This window comes from Schistocerca americana, chromosome 4 (assembly GCF_021461395.2).
Source record: "Schistocerca americana isolate TAMUIC-IGC-003095 chromosome 4, iqSchAmer2.1, whole genome shotgun sequence".
Lineage (NCBI taxonomy): Eukaryota > Metazoa > Arthropoda > Insecta > Orthoptera > Acrididae > Schistocerca > Schistocerca americana.
Window position 1 is genome coordinate 253,142,046 of NC_060122.1, and position 22,982 is coordinate 253,165,027.

At 42.6% G+C, this 22,982-nt stretch overlaps 1 protein-coding gene across 1 annotated transcript in view; it reads left to right on the forward strand.

The window, feature by feature from the left end:
- LOC124613387 overlaps positions 1–19,963 on the forward strand; it is a 67,613-nt gene extending 47,650 nt beyond the window's left edge. The window contains exon 5 of the mRNA XM_047142090.1: positions 19,833–19,963. Coding sequence (XP_046998046.1) covers positions 19,833–19,963 — 131 coding nt within the window. The remainder of the gene's footprint in view (positions 1–19,832) is intronic.
- Positions 19,964–22,982: the final 3,019 nt, after the last annotated feature.

Consider the following 22,982-nt stretch of genomic DNA (forward strand, 5'->3'; position numbering starts at 1 on the left):
TCTCGATCCCTGAGTTAACAGATGGGGACGATTGCAAGACAACAACCATCTCCACGAACAGTTCGACGACGTTTGCAGCATGGACTATCAGCTCGGAGACCATGGCTGCGGTTAACCTTGACGCTGCATCACAGGCAAGAGAGCCTGCGATGGTGTACTCAACGACGAACCTTGAAGCACGAATGGAAAAACGTCATTTTTTCGGGTGAAACCAGGTTCTGGTTATAGCATCATGATGGTCGCGTCCGTGTTTGGTGACATCGCGGTGAACGCACATTGGAAGCATGTATTCGTCATACTGGCGTATCACCCGGCGTGATGGTATGGGATGCCATTGGTTACACGTTTCGGTCACCTCTTGTTGGCATTGACGGCACTTTGAACAGTGGACGTTATATTTCAGATGTGTTACGACCCGTGGCTCTACCCTTCATTCGATCCTTGCGAAACCCTACATTTCAGAAGGATAATGGACGACTGCATGTTGCAGGTCCTGTACGGGCCTTTCTGGATACAGAAAATGTTCGACATCTCCACTGGCCAGCTCATTCTCCAGATCTCTCACCAATTGAAAACGTCTGGTCAACGGTGACCGAACAACGTGCTCGTCACAATACGCCAGTCACTACTCTTGCTCAACTGTGGTATCGTGTTGAAGCTGCATGGGCAGCTGTACCTGTACAGCCATCCAAGCTCTGTTTGACTCCATGCCCAGGCGTGTCAAGGCCGTTATTACGGCCAGAGGTGGTTGTTCTGGGTACTGATTTCTGAGGATCTATGCACCCATATTGCGTGAAAATGTAATCACATGTCAGTTCTAGTATAATATATTTGTCCAATGAATACCCGTTTATCATCTGCATTTCTTCTTGGAGTAGCAATTTTAGTGGCCAGTAGCGTACATGGAGACAATCATGTTTGGCGACGCAGACGGACACTGAGGAACAGCTGAGTGCCACTCTTCAGTTGATGTTCTTATTCTGGCGTTTACACTGGAAGATATTTCGTAAAATTTTCGACAGTGTTTGTTCCAACACGTTTTCCCACGTCACTAACATACTGATCAAATGGCTCTGAGCACTATGGGACTCAACTGCTGTGGTCATAAGTCCCCTAGAACTTAGAACTACTTAAACCTAACTAACCTAAGGACATCAGACAACACCCAGCCATCACGAGGCAGAGAAAATCCCTGACCCCGCCGGGAATCGAACCCGGGAACCCGGGCGTGGGAAGCGAGAACGCTACCGCCATACTGATCAAATTTGACGTCGTTCTCTGCAGTGGTTCTCTTTCTACATCGTTTGTAACTGGAACATTGATTATAAACACCGTGTATATACATAGATAAGCGAGAAAATTACGGTCACTGCCCACCGCAACCGTGGGTGTCGAATACTGAAGATGCGGGCATGTGATGCGGCGACGAAATTATGTAAGTGGAGCAGATGCGGACGGGCTGAACACCTTAGTGAGGATAAGGGCTGCACAACTGGAAATACATTGAGATAAGGCACTTTGACAAAGATCATATTATTATTATTATTATTATTATTATTATTATTACTATGCACAGCCCGTGATCGAGTACCTCGATAACGGCGAAGCTGGTCGACTGTTCACGTGCTATTGTCGTGAGTGCCTATGGAAGGAGGTTGAAGGCGCTAAATGGTTGACGTCCACTCACAGAACTTGGGGTTTGGAGGCTTCTCTGCTCTGTAATGTAAGGTAGTTAGTGATTTGTGGCATCTCTGCAAAAGGAACACAATGCTTATGCACGCACAAGTGTTTCGGTGCACACCTTTCATCGTGCATTGTTGAACACTGAGCTCCACAGAAGAGCAGCCCCACGTGTTTACATGTTGACTCAACGACATCGTCAATTACGACTTCAGTGGGCACGGGGCCGTCGGATTTGACGATCGATCAATGGAATCACATTTTTACTACATTACGTCGCTGGTCGTCTCCACAAACCCCTTCATCGGGATAAACGGTGACTCGAAACGCGAAGAGCGGCAGGGACACAGGCTGGCGGAAGCAGTATTGTGGGAGACATTCTCCTGCGTTTTCATGGGACCTGTGGTAATAATCGAAGACACTCTGACACCGGAGAACTTCCTGCATTCCTTTATGGTTAAGGTCTTCACCGAGTGCAATGCCATCTTTCATCAGTATAATTGTCCGCGTGTCGAAGCCAGAACGTTGCTACAGAGGTTTCAGAAGAGTTGCAGTGAACTCACGTTGTTGGCTTCATTCGTCTGATGTAAATTCTATGGAACCCCTACAGGTTGCTATCTGTTCGCCTGCAGTAAATCCTATGGAACCGCTACGGTAACTATCGCATACTGCATACCCAAATCATCCACGAGTTATTTACATAATTTACATGAGCTGTGCGTAAACGTCTAATGCCGAATACCTCCACGACCCTACCAAAAAACTGTCGGCTCCCTGGTACGCAGACTCAGTGATGTATTTCTTTCCAAAGACGGTCAAACAAGCTGTTAACTAGGTGGCCATGATGTTTTGTGTCATCAATGTATATATGGGTATCCCTCCTAAGAGCCAACAAATGACTTTCTTCAGTGTTTCAGCAGATTACTGAAATTTTGTTACTGCAAATTGTGTGGGAGTCGGCCCAAACACATACTGCTCATCACGTCGTTCATGCGACTTCTATTGTGGACGTAAAGCGTCTGCTTCTTTGCCATTATGAAGATAATGATTTTTAAAGAGGACAGCGTGGCCCCAAATTAGCCTAGTGCGACATTTGTTTTATCGATTTGTTTTACTAGGGCCAGTAAAACACAGAGATAGGTACTGCAGTACCAGAAGCAAAGCTCTAGCCCACGCTAAATGCTACACCATGCAGTAGCGCTGCTCAATCGCTGCTGGTGGTTTTTCCGGATTTACTGTCCCTGTTAACATATATCAAAAAACGAATATCACTCTAATTTCAAACCATTCTATAGCGTGGTCGTATAAAATTCCGCATCAACAATAGTTTTGTTTGTAACGGGATACAAACCGACGCATGAGGGACGCCATGACTAGTATTTGACTGTAGACCGACACCGAAAAAACGAAACTGCAAATATCTGCCGAAACGTCACAGAAAATGCGCCTGGCGAATCTTAGAAAGAACACCATATGTATACAATATGGTTTCATTTCAAACGTTTCCGTAACAAAATTTCAGGCACTAACGTGTTTGTTTTAGATGATTGTTCGGCAATTGTCTAATCAAACAATAATGATTGTCCCCGCATAACTATACACAGTTGGCAGTCTTGCTCCAAGTGACGATTATCTATAGATCTTCCTGCCTTTCGCTACAATTCTCTGGATACATCTTCATCGTCCGAAAATACCGTCTGATGTTTCCTACTTTCTCCATTGGCTCAATTATATACAATGTGATTCATGGGTCATTTACATATACAGGGTGAGTCACCTAACGTTACCGCTGGATATATTTCGTAAACCACATCAAATACTGACGAACCGATTCCACAGACCGAACGTGAGGAGAGGGGCTAGTGTAATTGTTTAATACAAACCGTACAAAAATGCACGGAAGTAGGTTTTTTAACACAAACCTACGGTTTTTTAAATGTAACCACGTTAGTTTTGTTAGCACATCTGAACATATAAACAAATACGTAATCAGTGCTGTTTGTTGCATTGTAAAATGTTAATTACATCTGGAGATATTGTAACCTAAAGTTGACGTTTGAAACGTCCGACGTTCAGTTGCGTGCTGTAACAAACACAGGCCACAGTCGGCGAGCAGCATCTGCAGGGACATGTTTACGATGACGACCGTGTTTACGAGTGTGGCTGCAGAGCACTGTTGTGGTTTGGTCTAGCTGTCGCAGTGTCCGCATGTAGCGCTTGCTGCTATTGTTATTCTGCATTCATCTCCGCAGGCAGACCAACTGTAGTACACCGTGTTACCAGACGTCTGTGATAGTGTAGTGTTGTAGGAACTGTGACCACGGTGTATTCAAACTCTGAAACGGCGGAGATGATACTCACCTACGGCGAGTGTCGACGAAATGCAGATGAAGCCTGCAGGCTGTATGCAGAACGCTACCCGGACAGAGAGCATCCAACGTGCCGCACATTGCGAAACATCTACCGCCAACTGTATGCAACAGGTATGGTCGTAGCACGCAAACGGGTCCGTAACAGGCCCGTCACAGGAGAAGCGGGTGCAGTTGGTGTGTAAGCTGCTGTTACCATGAAGCCACACACGAGTACATGGGACATTGCGATAGCCGGTGGACTGAGTCAAAGTAGTGTCATGCGCATACTGCATCGTCACCGCTTTCACCCGTTTCATCGGTCGCTACGTCACCAATTACGTGGTGATGACTTTAATCATCGAGTGCAATTCTGTCAATGGGCATTAACAGAGAACCTGTTTACCGATGAAGCGGGTTTCACAAACCACGGGGCAGTGAATCTACGGAACATGCATTACTGGTTCGTGGACAATCCTCGCTGGCTCAGACAGGTAGAGCGACAGCGACCGTGGACTGTAAATGTATGGTGCGGAATCATTGGCGACCACCTCATTGGTGCTCACTTCATTGCGGGGGCCCAAACAGCTGCAACATACATCGCGTTTCTACTGAATGATCTGCCAACGTTGCTCGAAAATGTCCCACTGGAAACGCGTCGACGTATGTGGTATCAGCATGATGGTGCACCTGCACATTCCGCAATTAACACTAGGCTGACCCTTGACAGGATGCTCGACGGGCGTTTCATAGGACGTGGAGGACGCATAAATTGGCCAGCCCGTTCTCCTGATATTACACCTCTGGAGTTCTTTCTGTGGGGTACGTTAAAGGAGAATGTGTACCGTGATGTGCCTACAACCCCAGAGGATATAAAACAACGTATTGTGGCAGCCTGCGGCGACATTACACCAGATGTACTGCGGCGTGTACGACATTCATTACGCCAGAGATTGCAATTGTGTGCAGCAAATGATGGCCACCACATTGAACATCTATTGGCCTGACATGTCGCGACACACTCTATTCCACTCCAAAATCGAAAAAGGAAACCACTCACCCCTCATGGTAATGTACATGTGCGTCAGTGAAAAAGGCCAATATAAAGGTGTTAGCATGTGGACGTAATGTGCTGTTCCAGTCTCTTCTGTACCTAAGGTCCATCACCGTTCCCTTTGGATCCCTACGTAATTCGGTGCCCTCCGATACACACGATCGAACAGCGGAGGAGTTGTACTCAAGCATCAACTTTAGGTTACAATATCTCCGGATGTAATTAACATGTTACAATGCAACAAACGGCACTCATTACGTATTTGTTTATATGTTCAGATGTGCTAACAAAACTAACGGGGTTCCATTTAAAAAAACGTAGGTTTGTGTTAATAAACATACTTCCGTGCATTTTTTTACGGTTTGTATTAACCAATTACACTAGCCCCTCTCCTCACGTTCGGTCTGTGGAATCGATTCGTCAATATTTGATGTGGTTTACGAAATATATCCAGCGGTAATGTTAGGTGACTCACCCTGTATATCGTGGACAGTAGCAGTTATGAACACTCTGCTCGTGTACGTTACATGTGTGAAGATTTCTCTTAGACAATTTAGAATGGGAAATGGATAGATTAAATTAGTGAAGTTCGATGGCAAAAGGAACAGGACTTCAGGTTAGGTGAACACAGGGTTATAAATACAAAATCAATTAGGGGTAATGCAGGAATAGGATTAATAATGAATAAGAAAATAGGAATACAGGTAAGCTACTACAAAAAGCATCGTAAACGCAGTTTGTAGCCAGGATAGATACGAAGTCCATACCCACCACTGTAGCTCTACACATGGTGAAGACATGGAAGAAATGTATGATGAGATAAAAGAGATTATTTAGATCGTTAAGAGAGACGAAATTTTAATAGTGATGGGGGATTAGAGTTCTATAGTACGAAAAGGAAGAGAAAGAAAATTAGTAGGTGAACGTGTACTGGGGAAAAGAATGAAAGAGGAAACTACCGGCTAGTGTTTTGCACAGAGCACAGTTCAGTCATGGGTAGCAGTTGGTTTAAGAATCATGAAAGAAGGTTATGCACTTGGAAAGGACCTGGAGATACACAAGGTTTTGAGATTGATTATGTAATTCTAAGACAAAGATTTCGGAACCAGATTTTAAGTTGTGAGACATTTCCAGCGGTAGATGTGCACTGAGAACACAATTTATTTGTTCTGAACTGTAGATTAAAACCAAACTAACTGTAAAAAAGTAGAAAATTAAGGAGATGGTACCTGCATAAGTTGAAAGAACAAGAAGTTGTTGAGAGTTTCAGAGAGAGCATAGCAGACGATTGACAAGAACAGCGGAAAGGAATACAATAGAAGACGGCAACATTAAGAAAAGAAATAGTGAAGGCAGCAGAGGATCAGACAAGTAAAAATATGAGACATAGTATAAATCCTTGGTTAATACAGGAGATATTTAATTCAACTAATGCAAGGAGAACATATAAAAATACATTAAACGAAGCAGGCGAAACGAAATACAAATGTCTAAAAGTGGTGACGGCAGGAAGTGCACAATTGCTAAGCGAGAATGGCTAGCGGAAAAATGTAAGGATTTTGAAGTACGTTTCAATAGGGGAAAGGTAGATACCGCCTACGGGAAAATTAAAGAGGCCTTTGGGGAAAGGAGAAGCAGTTGTATGTAGCTCAGGTCGGAAACCAGTCTTAAGAAAAGATGAAAAAGCTGAAAGGCAGAAGGAATATTCAGAGGGTCTATAAAATGGAGATTTACTTGAATACAATGTTATATCAATGGAAAAGGACGTAGACGTAGACGAAGATGAGATGGGAGATCCAACAGAGACTAAAAGACTGAAGTCGAAACAAGGCCCCAGGAGTAGACAACATTCCGTCACAACCAGCCATGACATTTTCATCTGGTGTGCGAGATGTATGAGAGAGGAAAATACCTCAGACTTCAATACTAATGCTTCCAAGGAAAGCAGGTGCTGACTGGTGTGAATATTACCGAACTATCAGTTTAATAAGTCATAGTTGGAAAATAATAACACGAATACTTTACGGAAGAATGGCAAAACCAGTAGAAGTCGACCTTTGGGAAGATCATTTTAGATTCCGGAGAAATGCAGAAACACGTGAAGCGATACTGACCCTACAACGTATTTTCGAGGATAGGTTAAGGAAAGGCAAACCTACGTTTATATCATTTGTAGACTTAGAGAAAGCTTTTTACAACGGTAACTGGAATACTCTTTCAAATTCAGAAGGTAGCATGGATAAAATGCAGGAAACGAAATTCTATTTACATCTTGTACAGAAACATGAAGGCAATTAAAAGACTCGAGGGGCATGTAAGGGAAGCAGCGGTGGAGAAGGCAGTGAGACAAGGTTGTCGCCTATCACCAATGTCATTCAACCTGTACACTGAGCAAGCAGTGAAGGAAACCAAAGAAAGGTTTGGAATAGGAATTAAAGTTCAGGGAGAAGAAATAAAAACCTTGACTTTGCCGATGACATTGTAATTCTGACAGAGACAGCAAAGGTCTTGGAAGAGCAGTTGGACGAATGGACATTGTCCTGAAACGAGGATGTAGAATGAACACCAAGAAAAGCACAACAACGTTAACGGGAATGTAGTCGAATGAGATGATGTGATGCTAAGGCAATTAGATTATAAACGAGACACTTAATGAGGTAGATACGTTTTGGTATTTGGGAGGGAAAATAACAGATAATGGCCGAATTAGAGAGGATGTAAAACGTGGAGTGGCAATATTAAGAAAAACATTTCTCAAGAAAACAAATTTGTTGACATAGAATACAGATTTAAGTGTCAGAAAGTCTTTTCTGAAAGTATTTTTATGGAGTGTGGCCATGAATGGAAGTGAAAGATGGACTATTAATAATTTAGACAAGAAGAAAATAGAAGCTTATGAAATATGGTGCTACTGAAGAACGCTGGAGATTAGATGGGTATATCACGTAGCTAATGAAGAGGTACTGAGTAGGACTGGAGAGAAAGGAATTTTGTGGCACAACCTGACCAGACGAAGGGATCGATAGGACACATTTTGAGACGTCGAGAGAGCACCAATTTGTGTAGGACGGAAGTGTGGGAGGTTAAATTTGTGGAGGTGTACTAAGAGATGGACACAGTAACCAGATTAAAAAGGATGTAGGTTGCATTAGTTATTCTAAGAGGAAGAGGCTTGCACAGGGTATGAGAGCTTGGAAAGCTACATCGAACCAGTCTTCAGATTGAAAACCGCAACGAGAACAAAGAACTAACTGCTGTGCTCCACGTGCTGGGAACTCTTCAGCCCAGTCACAAAGCCAGTCTACTGTTCTGTACACTTATTTTCTCCTCGTTAGGTGACACTGTGGTAGTATACCGAAAGGCTTTCGACAGTGGAGGGAGTTGGTGTCAACCTGGTCATCGGTATCTACATCCTGAGTCTAGTGGACGAACGTAGCGATTTGCCTCCCACGCGATGGTAGTTGATCTGGAGAGAAGATATTTTCGGTACCCAGTAGGATCATAATACGCGAGCATAAAACGTGTTCAAAATATTACGCCAAATTCATGTTAGTGATGTAGGCCCGTAGTAGGCATGTGCAAGTGTTCTAAAATGGTTCCAATGGATCTGAGCACTATGGGATTTAACATCTGACGTCATCAGTCCCCTAGAACTTAGAACTACTTAAACCTAACTAACCTAAGGACATCACACTCATCCATGGCCGAGGCAGGATTCGAACCTGCGACCGTAGCAGCCGCGCGGTTCTAAACTGAAGCGCCTAGAACCGCTCGCCCACCGCGGCCGGCGCATGTGTTCGAATCAAGCTTAATTCGTCCGGTGGCCAACGACAGATTGTTGCTACAGCTATACCTACATATACATGACTACTCATTAATTCACACATAAGTGCTTGGCAAAGGGTTCATGGAACTACTTTCATGCTGTTTCTCCACCGTTCCAACAGAGCGTGCGTTAAGAGAACACTGAAATCGGAGGAGAACGTTGGAGACTAAAATTTCGAGCAACTTGTCGCAAAGAAAAACGCCACCACAAATCATATATAGTATACGTTATACTTTCTCCCTTATTTTGTGATAATACAAAACGAGCTGCCCTTCTTCGTACTTTTTCCATACCAAAAAATGGCTCTGAGCACTATGGGACCTAACTTCTGGGGTCATCAGTCCCCTAGAACTTAGAACTACTTAAACCTAAGTAACCTAAGGACATCACACACATCACAGGATTCGAACCTGGGACCGTAGCGCCTAGAACCGCTCGGCCACTCCGGCCGGCTTTTCCATATCCTCCATCAATCCTAAATGGTGAGGATCCCATACTGCACAGCAGCACTGTAGCAGAGACCAGACAAGAGCAGTGTAGGTAATCTCCTTAGTAGCCCTGTTGCATTTTCTGAATTTTCTGCCAATGAAGCGCAGTCCTTGGTTTGCCTTCCTCACAACATTATCTGTGTTATCGTTCCTATTTAAGCTGTTCGTAATGATAGTTAATAGTTATTTGGTTGAAGCGACAGTCTTTAGGTTTGTGTAATTTATTGTGGAAGCGAAGTTTAACTAATTTCTTTCAGTACTCATGTGATGTTGTTGTTGTTGTGGTCTTCAGTCCTGAGACTGGTTTGATGCAGCTCTCCATGCTACTCTATCCTGTGCAAGCTTTTTCATCTCCCAGTACCTATTGCAACCTACATCCTTCTGAATCTGCTTAGTGTATTCATCTCTTGGTCTCCCTCTACGATTTTTACCCTCCACGCTGCCCTCCAATACTAAATTGGTGATCCCTTGATGCCTCAGAACATGTCCTACCAACCGATCCCTTCTTCTGGTCAAGTTGTGCCACAAACTTCTCTTCTCCCCAATCCTATTCAATACTTCCTCATTAGTTATGTGATCTACCCATCTAATCTTCAGCATTCTTCTGTAGCACCACATTTCGAAAGCTTCTATTCTCTTCTTGTCCAAACTATTTATCGTCCATGTTTCACTTCCATACATGGCTACACTCCATACAAATACTTTCAGAAATGACTTCCTGACACTTAAATCAATACTGGATGTTAACAAATTTCTCTTCTTCAGAAACGCTTTCCTTGCCATTGCCAGCCTACATTTTATATCCTCTCTACTTCGACCATCATCAGTTATTTTGCTCCCCAAATAGCAAAACTCCTTTACTACTTTAAGTGCCTCATTTCCTAATCTAATTCCCTCAGCATCACCCGACTTAATTAGACTACATTCCATTATCCTTGTTTTGCTTTTGTTGATGTTCATCTTATATCCTCCTTTCAAGACACTGTCCATTCCATTCAACTGCTCTTCCAAGTCCTTTGCTGTCTCTGACAGAATTACAATGTCATCGGCGAACCTCAAAGTTTTTATTTCTTCTCCATGAATTTTAATACCTACCCCGAATTTTTCTTTTGTTTCCTTTACTGCTTGCTCAATATACAGATTGAACAACATCGGGGAGAGGCTACAACCCTGTCTTACTCCCTTCCCAACCACTGCTTCCCTTTCATGTCCCTCGACTCTTATAACTGCCATCTGGTTTCTGTACAAATTGTAAATAGCCTTTCGCTCCCTGTATTTTACCCCTGCCACCTTCAGAATTTGAAAGAGAGTATTCCAGTGAACATTGTCAAAAGCTTTCTCTAAGTCTACAAATGCTAGAAACGTAGGTTTGCCTTTCCTTAATCTTTCTTCTAAGATAAGTCGTAAGGTCAGTATTGCCTCACGTGTTCCAGTGTTTCTACGGAATCCAAACTGATCTTCCCCGAGGTTGGCTTCTACTAGTTTTTCCATTCGTCTGTAAAGAATTCGTGTTAGTATTTTGCAGCTGTGGCTTATTAAACTGATTGTTCGGTAATTTTCACATCTGTCAACACCTGCTTTCTTTGGGATTGGAATTATTATATTCTTCTTGAAGTCTGAGGGTATTTCGCCTGTTTCATACATCTTGCTCACCAGATGGTAGAGTTTTGTCAGGACTGGCTCTCCCACGGCCGTCAGTAGTTCCAATGGAATATTGTCTACTCCGGGGGCCTTGTTTCGACTCAGGTCTTTCAGTGCTCTGTCAAACTCTTCACGCAGTATCGTATCTCCCATTTCATCTTCATCTACATCCTCTTCCATTTCCATAATATTGTCCTCAAGTACATCCCCCTTGTATAGACCCTCTATATACTCCTTCCACCTTTCTGCTTTCCCTTCTTTGCTTAGAACTGGGTTTCCATCTGAGCTCTTGATATTCATACAAGTCGTTCTCTTATCTCCAAAGGTCTCTTTAATTTTCCTGTAGGCGGTATCTATCTTACCCCTAGTGAGATAGGCCTCTACATCCTTACATTTGTCCTCTAGCCATCCCTGTTTAGCCATTTTGCACTTCCTGTCGATCTCGTTTTTGAGACGTTTGTATTCCTTTTTGCCTGTTTCACTTACCGCATTTTTATATTTTCTCCTTTCATCAATTAAATTCAATATTTCTTCTGTTACCCAAGGATTTCTACTAGCCCTCGTCTTTTTACCTACTTGATCCTCTGCTGCCTTCACTACTCCATCCCTCAAAGCTACCCATTCTTCTTCTACTGTATTTATTTCCCCTATTCCTGTCAATTGCTCCCTTATGCTCTCCCTGAATCTCTGTACAACCTCTGGTTCTTTCAGTTTATCCAGGTCCCATCTCCTTAAATTCCCACCTTTTTGCAGTTTCTTCAGTTTTAATCTACAGGTCATAACCAATAGATTGTGGTCAGAGTCCACATCTGCCCCTGGAAATGTCTTACAATTTAAAACCTGGTTCCTAAATCTCTGTCTTACCATTATATAATCTATCTGATACCTTTTAGTATCTCCAGGGTTCTTCCATGTATACAACCTTCTTTCATGATTCTTAAACCAAGTGTTAGTTATGATTATGTTGTGCTCTGTGCAAAATTCTACCAGGCGGCTTCCTCTTTCATTTCTGTCCCCCAATCCATATTCACCTACTATGTTTCCTTCTCTCCCTTTTCCTACACTCGAATTCCAGTCACCCATGACTATTAAATTTTCGTCTCCCTTCACAATCTGAATAATTTCTTTTATTTCATCATACATTTCTTCAATTTCTTCGTCATCTGCAGAGCTAGTTGGCATATAAACTTGTACTACTGTAGTAGGTGTGGGCTTCGTATCTATCTTGGCCACAATAATGCGTTCACTATGCTGTTTGTAGTAGCTTACCCGCATTCCTATTTTCCTATTCATTATTAAACCTACTCCTGCATTACCCCTATTTGATTTTGTGTTTATAACCCTGTAGTCACCTGACCAGAAGTCTTGTTCCTCCTGCCACCGAACTTCACTAATTCCCACTATATCTAACTTCAACCTATCCATTTCCCTTTTTAAATTTTCTAACCTACCTGCCCGATTAAGGGATCTGACATTCCACGCTCCGATCCGTGATAGACTTTACTTTTTCAATCACTTAGGGTCAATTGCTACTTGTAGCTACATACAGATATGTCTAAACAATTTTGCAATTGGTTTTTATATTCTGACGACATTACTAGACGGTAAATTATAGCATCATATGCAAAGAAACTAAGTGGGTTGCTCAGATTGTCTCCTAATCCGTTTTTATACATAAGGAACACTTCCTTGCGAAACGCCAGACATCAGTTCACTTGACTCGATGCTTTTCCGTCAATTACTACGAATTTTGGTCTTTCCAGCAAGAAACCCCGAATGCAGTGGCACAACTGAGACGATATTCCATAGGTACGCAGTTTGATTAGAAGTCGTTTTCAAGAGATGTTATCAAAATCCTTTTGAAATTTAGAAATAAAGAATCAATTTGAGACCCCACGTCGACAGCACTTATTATTTCGTGAGAATGAAGATCTACCTGTGTTCCACAAGAACGATTTTTTCTGAATCTTGCTGACTGTGCGTAATTCACCATGTTAGAACTTAATGTATGTTCCAAAATCCTACTGAAAATCGATGTCAGTGATATAGATCTGTAATTCGTCATACTATTCCTACATCTGTAAATTCCTACATCTGTAATTGAGTACTGGTGTGACCTCGCAACTTTCCAGTCTTTTTTTTGTGATCCCTGTATTTATAGAGTTCTTTATTTTCCGAAGCATCACATGTACAAATGTGATTGATGCGTGAACAGAGTCGTAATCTCCCGTCCCGCCCCCTCCCCCGTCCCCCACCCCTCAGTGGACGTTACGAGTGCAGTGCTTTTACAAAATGGTTGTTACGCAAGGAAAGAGCTTGTGTGCTGGAATATGCGCTTACACCAGGGTTGCGGGAATTCAGAAGAAAGTGAGGAAAAGAACTACCAAGTAAACAGAGAACTTTGCGTTGATATCTATAATTTAGGGGCAGGTTGTCTCTGTAATCGGAGAGGAATCGGTCGACATAGTGAGCCAAATGCAACAGTGCCTTGGAGAGGGCGAGGGAAATTTTCGTATGCAGTTCTCCCCCGCCCTCCACAACACCGCCTGTCCCCAAAAAAATCAGTTGGCGGAGCGAGCTGTTAACCTGAAACATTGCAGAAACTGAAACTTCCTGGCAGATTAAAACTGTGTGCTGGACCGAGACTTTCACTCTGCAGTGGAATGTATGCTGATATGAAACTTCCTGGCAGATCACTTGCCCGCGAAAGGCAAAGGTCCCGAGTTCGAGTCTCGGCGCGGCACACAGTTTTAATCTGCCAGGAAGTTTCATATCAGCCTACACTCCGCTGCAGAGTGAAAATCTCATTATTGCAGAAACTGTCTCAAAGAACTTGCGACAGCGATTACATTTCAAACCGTAGCGTCTGTAGCTCTTCCAACATTTAAAACCGGAATACTACGACTAGCGCCTTCAGTTTTTCATTACACTGCAGGATGAACATTTGACCTCCACCTGATTCTCAGCGAATAAGTAGCTTTCCCTTTATCTGGAAAGGTTAATCGCCACAGTGTGAGAGTTTGTGTGGCACTGAGAATCCTTGTGAAACTGCGGCGCATGGACGAAATTCTCCGAAGCTGTGTGGATGTTTTGTTCCTTTGCGAAAAGACTGTGAAGGGTACGTCTTACCTTAGTATGTTGCAGTTGTTGTTGTTGTTCCCACAAATGACTACTGGCTCCGAAAGTTTTACGTTTTTTAAGACGTAACACCTACTTGCATCCACATAGAAGCAACTTCGCATCGTAATTCAGAATAATGCAGGCAATGTAATATCGTACTTATCCGCCGATACCGGGCAAGCGACTTTCAAGTAAAATGTGTCACCTGTACGAGAATATACATGATCAGTACAGGTTGTAGACACGTGCTTGACGACCTATGAAAGCTTAGGTCTGTCCATGAGCCGTGCTCGGGTAGCCAGATAGTAAGGCGGGCGCTAGCGGAAAGTGGGAAATCGAGTCCCAGACCGGCACGAATTTTCACTGTCGACATTCCATTCAGCAACGGCGAAAACATTTAATGATGATGACGAAGTGCCTCTGTTCCCCCCCCCCCCCCCCCCCCCTTCCTCGTGTGACCTTACGCCTTAGGTCTTTTTCCTTTTGCGGTATATTAGAGATCGTGTTTACGAACATCCCTCCTCCTCCTTCTTACTGCCAACAAGCTAGTACAGCTCAGATAAGGCATCAATGCTACTGACAATGTATTGCTACATAATCGATGGAATGAATTTGGGTACCGTTTGGAGGTGTGTCGTGTGACCAGAGGGGTACTCATCATATATTTTGTAGAGTGTAAAATGCAAACTTAGTGAGTTTACTGCTCTATTCACGCTTCGATCATATTTGTAAACGTAATACAGTATATAGAGCCCTTGAAAGAAATTAATTATTTACAGTAGCTCTTTACAACAAAAGCATAACATTCGCGCGCTTCTTCCTACAGAAATTTTCTGACATGTTTCGCCTTTTCAGCTCATGAGGAAGATGCCCTATAAAAACGCCTAATAATCATGCTGGATTAATCTTTAACACGTCTTATCTTCATTCAAATTATTTCACATTCGGTATAATTTACGGCTATAAACACATCTCTACCGTCGTTGATATTTGCGTCAAATGTTCCAAGCGGAATTTAAAATTGTGTAGTATTCATTTCCACTTTTAGCTAGTTCTCTGTTCGCAACACATTGTGCTCAAATTACAGTTTACAAGCGAGATTAATTCTGGGATCTATCCATGGACACTTCTGCAGTTTATTATATCGTTATTTTCATTCTCCGATCTGCTATGGCAAATGTTACCCTGTGCAATTAATAAGATAATATTAACCCTCAACAAATAAGTTATAAGACGTGTTGAAGCGTCTGTCTATTCTAAAAAAAAACCTACATATGCACGCCACATCTGCTCTGCTAACATTTTATTTGGACAGAAGAACTCAATACTTTCTTTAAATTCTGTGTATAGATATTTATTGTTCATTTCGTGTTTTTAATGGTACCCCGAGTAATATGAGACATAATGTGCTGTATGTATTCACACAAGCACACGCAAACACTGTAAGGTATTACCTACAAGAGCCTGATGATTAGTAATGTAGTGACCTATTTCTGACACTCGATCCCTACAAGTGTACAGTGCTTAATAAACATTCCGTGAAGTGTTAATTTACGTGCAGTGATATAGTTATTCTTTGACTTAGCTTTTGCTAGTTATTCCGTGCTGTTCATGTCTACACAATTCATTCATTTGTTAGTGTTAAGTTATTGCTAAATATATGTGGGAATAATGGAATTGTTTTCTCCAACATCCACAGTAACAATCGATTTTGCTGGCAGTAATAAATACTCGTAATGGCAGATAGCAGTGCTACAGGATATGCGACAAAAACTGTTCTACTTACCGCATTTGTGGAACTGGGCAAAGACAAAGGAAATTCGTTCACTACGTAAAGTAGAGTTAACCTTGGTAACGTTCTAGAAATTGCACATAACTGCTGCTTTTAGGTAGTTTCAAATAATTAAACAATCTAAGAGTGTCTCTCTAGTAATTATACTATCATCTGAACATCTCTTAAATTCAATTAGGACTTATTACCAGATGTTATGACTGAAATTCTCTAAATTCATACATTTCAACTAATTAATGTAGAAACAAACTGTAATGCTAACGCCAGATACCCTTAATCATAGTACATAATATTTAAGATATTATACTAGTTGTGGACTGAAACTTAAAGAAGAAGTGTTCTTCCAGTTTGAGAATCGCAAGCAGTTTTAGATCAAAGAAAAGTTTACACTTAGAAAAAATTTATCAAATATCGAATTTAATGATTGTAATCTGGTTACTCTATTTCCTGTCTATCTTTTGCTATACGGACATGAACTGCAGTCCCTTGCAACTCTTCTGTCTGTATGGAACTACTGTGGAGATTTGGATATGGTATTCACAAATAAATTGACTGAATTACTAGGATGATTTGTGTGAAAAAATTATGTATACTTCGTGCAAACTGATTAAACTATGACGGCTTGTAGTAGACCACTACAGTGAAAACAATGCCATTGTCATCTAGCGGTGGGTGGCCGAACTCGAAAGGAAAGCTCCCGACGGCATGACGATATACTTAACAGGTGGAATGTGTTCGCTACGATGTGTTCAGTTTAGACTTGCCTTTGCCTATTCAGATTTGTTTTGACACTTTCCTGGTAAACGAATCTCCACAGGTGAGGAAGGGATGTAGCGTTTTGAGATTACAAAAAGATCGAAGCGTTGGCTACATTTTGTACATAGCAGTATACACCTAAGGCGCATCAACTGAAGGAAGAAAACAGCAATGGGTGTGATCTCCTTGATTCCTTAAACACACGGAATGGGGTTCAGATATGAGAACAGACGGTTTAGAAAGACTCCCACAGACGATTGGGAGACGCATTTCGAAAAAACACGATATCTTCAGATTGTCAGTTTGTACTTCCCTCAGATTAGCAGTCGCATTACTCACTCACAGTTCGCTGGAAATTCTTTGAAGAATGGCAAGTTACTTAACTTCCAAGCTTCGTAATAAATATAAACAATAACGAAAAGGTAACACCTCAATCATCATGCTGCAATGTGAGGCGACGAAATGCAAAACAACCAAGTATTTGTATCGTATACTTCCCCTGCAGTCATCTGAGAGCAGCTGCATAGCTAAAAACGGCGCGAATCTAAAAATAAGAATTTTCATGAATTTCTTCACCATCAGGGATTACAGCTTTGCCTCGTTTACTTAAAAAAATTTCTCCAGCAGCACAGCAGATGCGTCAACTCTCCGATCTCTGATTTTCTTGACTCAAACCTAGATGCAGACCACGATTCTTTCCGTGGCCGGATGAAAAAGTGTGCCACAAAAATCCATGACAAATAATTGCGGCAATGAATCTGCACAATGAATCAGTGCTTTGCAAGGGGAGTGGTGTGAGGTGCTGCACTTTTACAACAGGTGTGGGTAATTTTATTTCGTTTTTGATCTTACACATGATGCATTTTCGTCCAGGAAAACGCCAATTAAAAGTGGAACACATGCAATTCGTACCACCTGAGAACGTTCTGGTGTGTGCCGCTTACATCGTTTTAGTTATTTCAAAGTGATGATATTCAGTTATGTAACGTTGGTCTCTAATTTTTATTCAAAACTCTGCGCAGTGGCCCACAACCAACATTACCACTACGTCACACAAGTAGTCCAGCCGTATCATCTTAGTGCTACCTGTACGAAGCTGGGGCTCGTCGTTATCTCAACATAATTTGCAGAAGATGTACGAGTGTCTTCAAGGATTTTGTTACCATATATAATAAGACCGTGTCAATTAAAGGTGTCGGCTACCTAGTGTATCAGCCTCCGAAGAAAAGAACAACCATACATAACACAGACATCAATCGACGAAGTGTGGAAATGGGTAACATAGACGCTGTGGAAGATGCTATTATAAAACTGTTGTGTGTCAGAGACCAAAAGGAAATACTCAGCCAGTAATGTATCGGAAAATTTTAGAAAGTTTCCAGCAGTAAGGGCACTGCAAGGAGCAAAACATTTAGATGACAGTCTGAGAACGAATAAAGCACATGGATGAATAAACCAAGGTACATTACTGGCCATTAAAATTGCTACACGAAGAAGAAATGCAGATGATACACGCGTATTCATTGGACAATATTATACTCGAACTGACATGTGATTACATTTTCACGCAATTTGGGTGCATAGGTCCTGAGAAATCAGTACCCGGAACAACCACCTCTGGCCGTAATAATGGCCTTGATACGCCTGGGCATTGAGTCAAACACAGCTTGGATGGCGTGTACAGGTACAGCTGCCCATGCAGCTTCAACACAATACCACAGTTCATCAAGAGTAGTGAATGGCGTAATGTGACGATCCAGTTGCACGGCCACCATTGACCAGACGACTTCAGTTGGTGACAGATCTGGAGAATTTGCCGTCAATGCGAACAAGAGGTGACCGAGACATGTAACCAATGGCACCCCATACCATCACGCTGGGTGTTACGCCAGTATGGCGATTACGAATACACGCTTCCAATGTGCGTTCACCGCCATATCGCCAAACACGGATGCGAGCATCATGATACTGTAAACAGAACCTGGATTCATCCGAAAAAATGACATTTTGCCATTCGTGCACCCAGGTTCGTCGTTGAGTACACCATCACAGGCGATCCTGTCTGTGATGCAGCGTCAAGAGTAACCGCAGCCATGGTCTCCGAGCTGATAGTCCATGCTGCTGCGAACGACGTCGAACTGTTCGTGCAGATAATTGTTATCTTGCAAACGTCCCCATCTGTTGACTCAGGAATCGAGACGTGGCTGCACGATCCGTTACAGCCATGCGGATAAGATACCTGTCATCTCGACTACTAGTGATACGAGGCCGTTGGGATCCAGCACGGCGTTCCCTATTACCCTCCTGAACCACCGAATCCATATTCTGCTAACAGTCATTGGATCTCGACCAACGTGAGAAGCAATGTCGCGAATCGATAAACCGTAATCGCGATAGGGTACAATCCGACCTTTATCAAAGTCGTAAAAGTGATGGTACGGATTTCTCCTCCTTACACGACGCATCACAACAACGTTTCACCAGGCAACGCCGTCAACTGCTGTTTGTGTATGAGAAATCGGTTGGAAACTTTCCTCATGTCAGCACGTTGTAGGTGTCGCCACCGGCGCCAATGTTTTGTGAATTCTCTGAAAAGCTAATCATTCGCATATCAGAGCATCTTCCTGTCGGTTAAATTTCGCATCTGTACCACGTCATCTTCGTGGTGTTGCAATTTTAATGGCCAGTAGTATATAATAAATCTGCATTCAGGCCCCCGAGGTAAGGTAGAACCAACCACATGCTATTTCATAGTCAGCCTGTAGCGGCGTTGAACGCCAGTGTGGAGAGACACACAGCTCTCCCAGTCGTTAATGATCTCAGCGGCCTCTTCATCAAACGGGGCCTGATTTCTCCTGCTACTAGAACCTTAACCTCGTTGATACTATCAACTTCACTGCCTGGCAGTCGTACTAAAAACGAAAAACTCTTTCTTTGATATCATTTAACTTATTTTTTTCCGCTACAGTTATGCGTCTAAGCCTGTTTGCGGTCAAGTATTGATTCGCAGGTAACCTACAAATGTCGGAATATCTCATTGTTGTCCAGGAGTGTTGTTACGCAGAAACACTGCTCAGGACTCAGCCGGTGTTCGGATGCTAAGCCGCCGCCTGCCGCGTTGTTGCAGAGCTGAGTTTGGCGACAATGGCCGGCATCAGGGAGTGGCTGGTCCGCCAGGACGAGATGGTGTCGGACGAGAGCAGGCGGCCTCGCAGACAGCCCGGGTTCTCGCTGCTCAGGAAGCTCGACGTCGACTGATGGCTTGCCGGCACCGCCAGCAACACATCTCACCCCGTCCGTCACCAGCTGAGAGCGACGGCCGCTGGAACACACTGACACGTACGCTAGCTGGAGACTGCTCAGATTTTGCCAGTGTGATTGCTAAGGATCTTACGTTTCTAGGAAAATAATATTCTCCACAGTGACAGTAATGAAGGTGATACCACATCTATTCTAAATTAGGCTCACAAATTCAGGTCACAGTTGATTTGTAGGCAGTACTATCTGGCATCATCTACTTCATCCATCCCTCAGGATTTAAGATTCTCGTAGTTTTCGTATATAATTTAAGGTGACCCCCTTATAATTGCTTAACCAAAATGCTGTCGATATCCGTCGCAAGTGCGTTCGAATACAACATTGTGCCCTTTCGATTGTGACCCTTATGTCGGCAGAGCGTTACACTTTATGAACAGCTATAGAATTCACACTCCAGCTAGTGTCACAACTAATGTCGAAAGAATTCTTTTCTTCTGTTTGACCTGTCAAGTAGAAATTCCCCTACATACATTTAGTAGTGCAAAATTTACGGACGCAAGTAACTTTCGCATTAAGTGACACTGCCACTTAACATAGCTCAATGAAAGCTGGACCGTACATTGAAAGAACTGATACAGTATTATACAGAATATATTCCTGATATTGTCAGTCTGGGGGCGAACTGAAGCATATGATAACTGAAGAAAACTTCACAAACCGGTGACCGGTTTCGATAGAGTTACCGTCGCGTCTTACGGTTTAAAATTTTTACAACATATTGTCCATTTTCCATCGCAGCACGTATGGACAAATATTGTAAAAAATTTTAAGCCAAAGATCCCATGACCACTGTACAGAACTGTCGAAACCAGTAATGCAACAGAGTGCTTTTTTACGACCTTGGCTTGTGAATTTTTCTTCAATTATCGTACTCACTAGAAGATAACTTGGAGAAATACGCCGTGAGACGAACAGGAACGGCACTTTTATTCATAGACAATAATTTCACTGTAATCTCTTTCCGAGAAAGTTACACCTCAAGCATTGCTGTTGGTAGTGATCGCATCTCACGGGCAGCTGGGTGGTAGTCATTCCGACATAAAACCTGTGCAATTATTGCAGCGGAGCTTGCACACGATATGGCTGGAATAGGATGTGCTGGGTTCGTGTATCTGGCAAGTCTTGCACCTTGGTCCTCCACTGGGATACGGAAGTGGCACTCCAAATCACAGCCCCTTGCCACTGTACGAATGGTCACCTTCGCACTGTGGAAAACAACGAAGTGGACCACTCTGTGGCACCATATGCTGTTGAACGTAACAGGCTTTATATCAATGGCTGATTCACAACCCGGGGCATCTTGGTGTTCCCCTCCACCACCAGGGTTTCTGAAACGCGATGATGGGAATTATCCCTACAACTCATTCTCCCGAAATTAGCCCGGCCTCAATCTACAGTAACCTCCTGTAGTTTCCACTCTCTCTGGACTACCACCTCCTCCCAGTCACGACTGTTCATCCTAACTGCGTGCTGCTCTCTTCCAGTGCAACTGTCTCTACTCTGCTTTACCGCTCCCTATTTCGCCCTCCGCTCCCGCGGACCCTCCTGACTCTGTGCTGAGAGCCCTGTCCTGTCTTCTTCTAGTAACTGCTAGCTCCACCAACAGCACTCTTCTCTCCCTCCACCTGTACTCTGCTACCCCTCCCCCTTCCCTGCTTTCGTTCAGTGTAATAGTTGTAGTCTGACCAGAGTGGCTGGAGACAGTGGTCATGTGTGCATGACGTGTGATTGCTTGTGTGAATGTGTGTCTGTGTTTTCATTTCATTTCTGAAGAAGGCTTTGGCCTAAAGCTTAGTGTAATAGTCTTCCCATTGCGCCTGTCTGCAACTCTACGTGTCATCTTTACTGTGGGTAGCACTCTATCCTTTTTATATGCCACAATTTACAATTTAAATCCACCGTAATCTCACATCTCGTGAAAAACTGAATGGAAGCAAAGGACGCTGAAAAATGAGGAAATACATCCAGTGGTGTTGTTCTTACTGTTTGTGTGGTGTGTGAATCCTACTGCTGCATCTCATTGATTGTGGGTTTGCACAATAACTCTTGTGTTGTATGTAAGAAGTTATTTTGGCATCATTTACTACGTTATGCTGATTTTTAAGCATTCATTATCCAGTGATGAAATATGTCTTATGTAAAGTTTAGCATTTTTTTTGGTATATTTTCATAGTACTGTGCAACTCCAAAATCAATGCGATGCAGCATCCTCAGCCCCACAACACAACATCTCATAATGTCGCTAGACATGGAGAGAGGAGCCCCATTATAAAACCAACAGACTGATAATCAATCGTCAATTAATGTAAAGAAGTGGAAGAGATGCTAATTCTTTTGTGGAAATTATTTTCTACATTCATAATCAGACATTGTTAGTGATAAGAGCTGATCAATCTGTATTTAATCACATTACACAAACCTGGCTCTGTATAGATATGCTCGATGGGATTGAGGGATTATACTTTAGCAGCGTGGCACACCAGCATATTACCACCAAATACCGCTCTTAACGAGCATGGGATGCAATGGCAACGCGTTAGTGGGTTTCTGTCATATTCTTCAGCTTTATCATCATTAGTGCATTATGTCCAAGAAACTTTAAAGGAGTTGTGAACATATGAATGAAGTTACGCAGAGTTACATTCGAGGTAAAACTGAAGTGAAATGTTCCAAGAATGCTGTAATCGTTTTGATATACTTTTCTGAAATAGAAATCCATAATAAATAATTGTCGTATCTCTGGAATCCAGCAATGATTACAATTAAACTTGTTATGTTTGAATACATTTAGTGTAATAATCCCTTGCACTCCCTCTACACTCCTGAATAGTGGATGCAGCATATTGGCATACTCTGTATATCACGAATATGAGCCACACATTTGTGAACATTCAACATAAATACATAATAGTGCACGTTCATATTAGATACGAACATTGCTAATATTCAGTCTATTGTA